Below are 8,651 nucleotides of genomic sequence, written 5' to 3'. Positions count from 1 at the left end.
GCTGCAGTCATCACAGGTGCATCTGGAGGTAGATGCATTAACTCAGTAAGTACACAGTCTACAAACATACAACGGTGTAGGGTAAGGATACCGAAAGGTTGGAATTTGTATCGTTTTAATGGAAGACCTGCCAATGAAACGTCTTCCATATACACAGATTATTACTGAATGAAACTGATAAGCACCTCCGTCTGTAGTTGCAGTTGGGACAGTCGGGGATACTCAGTCTGGACGAAAGCATCTGTTTCACTGTGTCTGTGAACTTACTGTCACCACCCAGAGACTTTTTACTGTTCGGTAGGTACTGCAATCACAATATTAAAACAATAGTTGTGGTTTGTATACACAGCTGCTTTTAGAAAAACACACACACATATATATTATATACACATATAAGAAAATATTACCTGCTCTTCAAAAAATCTTTTCTGTTTGAAGATCTCCGCATCTTCTTTGAGCATCCGCTGCTTGGTTCTTAAAGACATCTTATTTAAAAAGGAGAAACTCATTTACCTCCACTCAATCAACTGCTTTGCAAAATGCAAAATCGTGTATGAAGAGCAATAATGAATAATGAATGACTTGTGCTGCAACTTACATTTCTATTAATTAAAGACTTGTGTGGTTCGGTCCTTTGATTTGTGAGATTCTGACCTTCGACCTTGAAAAGCAACTGGAAACAGGCGAAACTGGTATCAGATGCCAGACCACGCAAGGCTACATTCATATTACCAGCCATCAAAATATACCTGCTCATCGACATAGTCATCAATCCTCTTCTCACACTCCAGCCATTCGAGAGCCACTGCACTCATCTCTTGATCGAGCTGGTGGTATCTCTCCAGCAGTGTACGGTACATATCCTCACTGTAAGAATCATGGGATGTTGTGCCCTGCCTATTTATCAAAACAAAATAATGGCATCTATACATGCAGAGGAGTGCTATAATAAGTTTGAACTAGTTCAACAAAGACCATACCTGAGCTGGGCCACTAAGGCAGGTAGACTGTTGTGCAGGATGGGTTCAGAGAACACCAGGTTCTCAAAAAGGTGCTTATTGTGGAGCTCCCATGTCACTTGAAACTTCTGCAAATGTTCATTCTCCTGAAAAGGAAGAGCAGTGCTAGTAGTAGTCCATACTGATTTGTGGTGCTTATTAATTTCATTATTCATAATCACACAGGCAAGTGTCTGAAAGCAGGATAAGCCAAGCACTCTGCAGAAAGAGTGGTATTGTTAAATGTTAAACACTAGTATGCATGTCATATGCATGGGTTGCAACAACACACCAGGGTGAGCAGGAAGCTGCTGATGGTGCGGGCCGCCTGGCAGAGCGCACTGTACTCCTCTAGCAGCAGTGAGATGAACTGGTGGGCCTGTGGAGGCCCCTGAGACGCCGCGCCGGGGGCCTTTGAGCCTGTGGACAGGTGCTTGAGTAGCCGCACTTTCATCTCTAAGACGTATTCCCTTGCCTGCTGTTCTAGACGCTGGTACAACTGGTAGGGGTCTTTCTCACAAAGCCTGAATAAAAAGAACGGGAGGTGAGCCTTTGGGGAGACAAATGAGAGATTCCAAATGTGGTCCAGTGAAATTATCATCACACAGGGTTAGCAGATCAACAAGACTGAAGTGCATATTGTCATTTTCAATAAAAGCCTGCAATACAGCACTTAAAAACTTAAAACTTATATTTCAAATAAATCTTTTCTAGTTTATTATAATAACTATTATTATTGTTTTAAAATATCAATTATTGCTGGATTTACAGCAGTCAATGCATCATCTACAGTGTCAAGTGATCCTTCAGAAATAACTCTAATTTAATATACATTATTAGTGTTGAAAACAATTATTTATTATTATTATTGTGGAAACTATGATGCATTTTTTCAGGATTACATTATTAATGTATTTCCTGCCATTTTTGATACATTTACCGTTTCAGTAAAAGTATCTTTTTCTTTAAAAAAAAATGTGGTCAGAAACAATCAGCACCTGTCAACCAGTTCCTTCATGCTCTCTCTGTCCCGGTCAAGAGGCTGATCCTGATCATCAGCCAGCGGAGTCCCAGTCTGCCGGTAAATGCACCGGACCAGGTATCTGACCTCAGACCAGTGATTCTGCAGTTGTTGTGACTCCCGCTCTGACTCAGCCGTGATCTCCCTAACCGAAGACACCACAATCAAAGCATTGTAGATGAAGAAATAAACAATTAAGTCCCGGGATTGAAACTGTGAGCATTTCATTCGCATTTCTGACTAAAACAGATGTGGTGAACTGGAAAATGGTGCGAGTGAGCGAGTGAAATGCACTTTCGCTAGAGGTCGCTGATGGAGGCAGAAATGCTGCCTTTACCCGGGTAACCCTGAAAACTAAGCAGCTGCGCTACTTTCCTAACTGTTCAAATAATGTTTCACAGTCAATTCGATTTTTATATTTGCCTTAATCTTCACAATAGAGACAGAGTGCATTTAGGCCACACCCAGCTTGGGGGAAAACGAGCCATCGCTCTCCACTGACTCTGCTGCGGAAAGCTGCCTCCTTGTCTTTTCTAACTCTTAAAAAAACAGAACAATGCCTAAAAGATGCTAAGTGACATAGTGAACAGCAAACAAGCTAACTATGTTTTTATAAGCTGCTGACCCCCCAAAATAGACAAAAAGTTGTAGATGTTGGGGTAATTCACGTTGAGCCGTTCAGTTGGATCATCTCTAAAACAAAAGGAAGGTTAGGAAAAGGGGCACTGACATAGATCAATAAAATTTAGTTTCTTAATATATCCTCTCCTCTCACATTCACATAGGGTGGTGAAAAATCCTTTGAGATGGTTTTTTTGGTCGACAGTTTGTTTACTGTATGACCTCTTCACATAGCAGCTTTTAGGCATTGCTCTGTTTTATGTTATGAGTCAGAAAAGACAAGGAAGCAGCTTCCTGCAATAGAAAGTCATTGGAGAGTGATGGAAATTGGTGCTTTTAAGTGTCTCTTTATATCCCCTTATTAAGCTAAAACATATAATTTGTAAAAAATAATAATAATAATTGCACTGCGCTCCTAAATTTTTCAACTTAGGAGCACATGTTCTCCTTGGGAAAAACGTAAGCATCAAGCCCGGCTGAAGCCCAACATCAGACATGATTGATACAGGACTCACCTCCGCTCATAACAGGCCTCACAGCTACACACTGTGTCTGCAGTGAGGGGAGCGCTGAGATCTGGAGCAGGCAGCGTAGGACCACCTACTGTCAGTCTCCCTCCGGCTCCCAAGGGCTCATGGGACAAACCGCCATTACCCACTGGCATGTGCAATAAGAAGTCCTGATTCTGGTGAAGAACAAGAAAAGATTTATGCAACACCAATTCTTTTTTCAGGCCATTCCCAAAAACTCTCTGAACCACTGCTGCAACTTATTTAGAAATTTAAATTTGGATTGGATATGGTTGACATGGGAAAATAAAAACGTATTTTATTTTTTATTTTATTTTTTATCAAATGACGTTTCCACCTTGAGTGTTCTCTTAACTAAAATCTACAGCAACTCCCTAAACATGCTTTTCAAAATTGCTTTTGGAAGAAAGAGACCTTTAGTGACAAGAACATTAAATAATAAAACCAGTTTAGAGTGCGTGTCAACCATATAGGACAACTTCTACTTAAACCTGAAAAGTACATGTTATCAGATGAAAACACAATTTAGACATCACATTTAGAGATGCATGAAAATGTCAAAATGAAAATGTAAAATTTCTGATTCTATCAAAAAAAGTAAAAAAAAAATATATAATTTGAAAAACAATCAAATGGTAAAAATTTCCCATATATCTCATACACGTTTGAATTAGGAACAGATTTGCAGTTCAAAAAGTCAAAACAAATCATATGAAAGAGGAAAAGCAAGCATCAACCAGCACACACTCGAAAACTGTGGGCTGCAGTCCCCGGTGGGCCACAGAGGTATTGCGAGGTGCCAAAGCTAAATAAAATAAAACATATATAAAATGTTTTTTTCTTACGGAATCATTATGAGACATATCAAACCTTTTTATTATTATAACAAGATGAAATACACTGCTTATATCAAACTGTATTCAGGTAATTATTTAAAAGAAGATTTCAGCCAAAGTCCACAAACATCTGCCTATTCCAAAATGCACAGATGGATGCATATTTTCAATGCAATGTGGGGTGGAGTATGACAGTGCATCTACCTCAACAAGTGGACCTGATTGCATAACAAATAAATGCATTTCTGCTCAGGTTGCACCTGTCCTCTGAATACCCTGACCTCTAACAAGGTAATTATATTTCTCTCCTAATCCGATCTCCTTAAATTGACATCCATACAGCTAGACATCAAATCATTCAGGGGTCATCCACACAGAATACGTTTTTGCAGTCAACTGCACTGCATATAAAGATTAAGAATGAAATCTTTGACTATTGATTTCACATCTTTTGCAGTGTCTTGCACATCCATTTTTAGAATACCACGTAAGCAGTAGTTCGACTTTAGAGAGGGGGAAACTCTTCAGTTTGAATGCACCTGTTGTAAGATCATCTAAATTTTGTTCAACACAGGTATGGATTTAAATGCAATCCATTTGTGATCTGGATGTCTATGTAGCTTTTGTTACAGATTTTGATGCAATGTAAGACAATATTTTGAACTTAGATGCAATTAAGTTGCAAAGAGAATATAGCTAATCATTTTACCTTCAGAGGAAATGGTTTGAATATGTTTTATGGACGTGTGCATAATGCTGATGGAACCATTGTGAATAAATGATGTAATTTTGTGCAAAGATGCAAATCAGGGGCCAAGAAGCTTTGTCTGAGTTTTGGGTGTCTTATGCCTCTGCTCTGCATCTAAAATGTCTAAAAATATACTTATCAAATGTCAACAGGAGAACAGCACATCTATCCGCCTCTGTAATCAATCTGCAGTTAGAATGAATCTACTACAGATCTCTCTGCAAACCAATGTGATAGGGAGAATTGTTGTACCCATGTACATTTTCTTTATCTTGCCCTGGAAGTCACCTTAGACTTACACGGACTCTAAATGGCTCCAAATTCATTTATAATCACACGTTCAAATTTAAAACAAAATGTGGTTTACTAGTGTGATCTCAACATGGCAACCCCCAAGAGGCAACCATATCCATGTAAAATCATACCGCTATTATTTGGCTAATGATATGACTGAATTTGTTGCATTAGGCATAAACCAAGTGAAAAATACTGAGAGCACCAACAATTCCTTTAAACATTGAACACTCCTCTGACTCAGCTGAAAATCAAAGTTAATTACAAGAATCCAGAATCATTATTTCTCCACTTATGTTTTTTTTTTTTACTAAATGCAGAGGAAAAGCACGAAAGTGTTGAAGGAAGACAAAACATACCAACAGAGACTGGTCGAGAGGGGGCTGACGATCATCGTTCTCCACGGTGCGTTTGCAGTCGGAGCAGACGTACAAAGGCAACTGAAGGGCGCTGGAAGATTTGGGCATCTGGGCTGTGCCATTCAGACTGGGTCCTCCCAGGTCCTGGGAGACGCTGTCCTTGCGCTCACTGCGACACAACAGGCAACGGTCACCTGTGGTGTAGGGGGCCCTCTGGTTCCCCCCGAAAGTGAACGGAGTCTGAGTAAAAGACAGCGAAACAAATCAACTGTGAGAAAGCAGCTTTCACTTCAGCAAGAAACATCAAACGCCCATAACGGAAAACTCTCACATTGCACTAATGGCCATCCGCTACAGGAGATCAATGGATCAACACTCTAGAAGACACATAGTGCTTGAAAACGCTTCAAAACGGTAACCTTAAACTTAAGGTGGAGCAGACTTTCAGGAAATCACAGCTCACACACCACACAGAGGAAATGCAAATACGGCAGAGCCCTGTAGAAGTGTTGCATAGGGAGAAATTTGCCTGTTACCTGAAGGACTCCTGAGAAGTCAGCGTTTACTGGCCCTTCTGAAAACTGTGGAGCGCCATTGACTGGGACCTTAAGAAAAAGATGGCCATAAATCAACTCTCCAAAGTCTCAAGGTTATAAACTTATTACAATAATGTAATTACACACTGTTGTTTACGACATCAGCTCGAAGCTAAAAGAGAGCCGCCTAAATGCACTACTCACTAGAAAAAAACAAAAACAACTTGCAGCAGAGTAAAATCAGTTCACCCCGGATGAACTCCTGATATTAGTAGAACACCTATTTTTTATTTAATAATTCTGTGAAGACAACATATGAAGACAGTATTCCTTCCAAATGTACTTCATCTTTCCAGTGTCCTCTAAGCAGATATTTTCACAACCTAAAATATTGCTTTTTATTGATCTTCATTATAAAATCTGGATCCTGAAGAAAAAAAACTAGGAAACCCACAGTGTATTTCCTTTCCTGTTTTCCCAGCCACAATTAATATGATAATTTTGTAATTTAGCATAGCAGTCAATACAAAGCAGCTATTAAGATAATCCTAAACTTGCTAATAAAAAAAGAAGGAATTAAATAATTTGTAATTTGCAGAAGCTTAAAAAAGTGACAGCTGTTATATGTGACTGTCACTGTGAACTACAAAGGAATTCAGCTTTTTTTTTCCTTTTAGACGGAGTAAAACTGATACACATTATTAACACAGGTCTGAATAGCCAGCAGGTTATCAGCTATTCAATAAATCAATATTTGTGAGAATAAAGACAGTTATGGCCATGATATCAAAACGTCTAATTGCTTTATAGCTAACGTGTGAATTTTTTACATGCTAAAATGCTTCTCTCTATCTCAGATTAATAAGCAGAGTCATTTAAGCCAATTTTTGACAGCTTATTCAAACACTGCTAGGTTGTCTTAAGTGGACCGAAAAATACATTGACTTAGCCAACAGCTAATATGTGTAAAACCAATGGCAGAGGAAAGAAGTGTTTAGGAAATGACAACATGAAAAACCCATTTCGGCTTTAATAATAACTGATAGTGGTATCAAGAAAAGGTAAATGTGATTTCTTTAACAACACACAAAAAAAATCCACAATTCCAAGCTCTGTACAGTAGATTACACACAGCTTCTCCTAAATGGACCAGTTAAATTTTGGCCGGTCTTATTCAAGACAAAAATAAACATTGCAATACATAATACACATGACTCATGTCATGAACATGTCTTACTGTCTGTATGATTTCTGACTAATGTCATCTTTACAACATTTTGCCCTCAAGTCTCTGAAATCGCATTATCCAAAACCCATGCAAGCAAGAGAGACGTAATTCAGTCCAGGGATGAAATGCTCTCTTTCGCTTGCTTGTGTCAACACAGACTGATACTCTTGTTAAGCTACAGATGTGGTTTCCTTGGTAACAGAGGCATACCACCAGAAAGAATAAGTCTCTGATAAAGCCCTGGACACTGTGCTGTGAGTGACCTATTCATTCCCTGACACTTCTTACAGCTGGACACCATCAACACACAACTGGAGCGAGAGGAAAGCAGCTGACAGACTGAGGTAAGAATATACGTCTATTAACACATTAAGAAATTACATTACATCATACTGCATTTAGGTCCTAGACAACAACTTTGCACAAGACTCAATTCAAAACCAGTGACAAACGTAATAAAGGGTCTGTTGACATTTAACGTTGAATATTTTCAAGCACTTCCGGTATGCTCCTACTTGACACTGGAGTTCAGTAGGCCAATTATTACGTCAAATTTATTGAATAACAAAGTAAATAAACGTTTACATTTTAATAAGTTGGACATTGTTAAATAAATATGTATAAATTAAATGCATGAAGTGAAAACTTTTAACACTGTGGGCTGTAGAATTAGGTCTGTCTATTTACGTGGTAACATTAGTGGATCGCGGTTGATAAACACTGACATTTTTTAGCCTACAGACCGCGTTTATTCCTCTTTTTATGTTGGAAGGTTAACAAAGTAGTATATTTACTGAAATACTCATGTAAACACACCAGCTGACACTGAACAGAGCTTGACAAGTTAACGGTTAGCTTCACATCACTCCGAGCAAAACAAATCACTCAAATCTTCCATATATATCGCATATAACCGCTTTAAATACGCTTTACACACGTCTTTATCATTTTCCTGCCATGTTTCTGTGACCAGATGAGGAACTGTTTCAGATTAAAGCTCTAGATCAGTAAAGCTCAGCCCAAGTGTCAGTAAATGTGAGATCTGCTACAGGAGCTCTCCTAGGCCTGCAATATCATGGAATCGAAACTAAACTACACCGCATTCAAGCTCTGATGCCCCATCAACCGCCTAGCATTCCCCAGGGGCCGCTCACCTCTCCGTTGAGGCTCGGGATGGTGCTAGGGTCTCCGTGTGTGCTGCCGCTGGAGGGTGTTGGCGGAGCTCCGGCCTTCCCTGCGCCCCCGCCCCGCTTATTCTTCCTGCGCTTCGCTCCGCGTTTAGCGTCTGTAGGACTCATTTCTACCCCACGAAATACACAGACAGCGCTCCGTTTACAAACAGGGGGATCTTGGGTGCGATGCCAGGCTCTGGCGCTGCGAATATGGCTCAAACTGATCTGTTTTTGAGAGATATAATCTAAGAGCCTGCCGACTTTCTTACAGCATAGCAGACTTCAAATTCCAATATGGCCGACTCAAC

General features: G+C 39.6%; 1 protein-coding gene across 1 annotated transcript in view; it reads right to left on the bottom strand.

Annotated features, from left to right (window-relative positions):
• fam193a (family with sequence similarity 193 member A) overlaps positions 1-8,651 on the bottom strand; it is a 22,722-nt gene extending 14,071 nt beyond the window's left edge. The window contains exons 1-12 of the mRNA XM_052545232.1: positions 8,326-8,651; positions 5,944-6,012; positions 5,408-5,647; positions 3,156-3,325; positions 1,997-2,164; positions 1,291-1,522; positions 981-1,105; positions 750-897; positions 599-673; positions 408-485; positions 186-304; positions 1-22 (exon numbers count right to left, since the gene is read on the bottom strand). The exon at positions 1-22 is cut by the window's left edge and continues 221 nt beyond it. Of these exons, the coding sequence (XP_052401192.1) occupies positions 1-22; positions 186-304; positions 408-485; positions 599-673; positions 750-897; positions 981-1,105; positions 1,291-1,522; positions 1,997-2,164; positions 3,156-3,325; positions 5,408-5,647; positions 5,944-6,012; positions 8,326-8,469 (1,590 nt within the window). The 5' untranslated portion in view covers positions 8,470-8,651. The remainder of the gene's footprint in view (positions 23-185; positions 305-407; positions 486-598; positions 674-749; positions 898-980; positions 1,106-1,290; positions 1,523-1,996; positions 2,165-3,155; positions 3,326-5,407; positions 5,648-5,943; positions 6,013-8,325) is intronic.

This window comes from Carassius gibelio, chromosome B1, assembly GCF_023724105.1.
Source record: "Carassius gibelio isolate Cgi1373 ecotype wild population from Czech Republic chromosome B1, carGib1.2-hapl.c, whole genome shotgun sequence".
In the NCBI taxonomy this organism is placed as follows: domain Eukaryota; kingdom Metazoa; phylum Chordata; class Actinopteri; order Cypriniformes; family Cyprinidae; genus Carassius; species Carassius gibelio.
The sequence above is the reverse complement of the archived record's forward strand: the minus strand, read 5'-3'. Positions and strand labels throughout refer to the sequence as shown.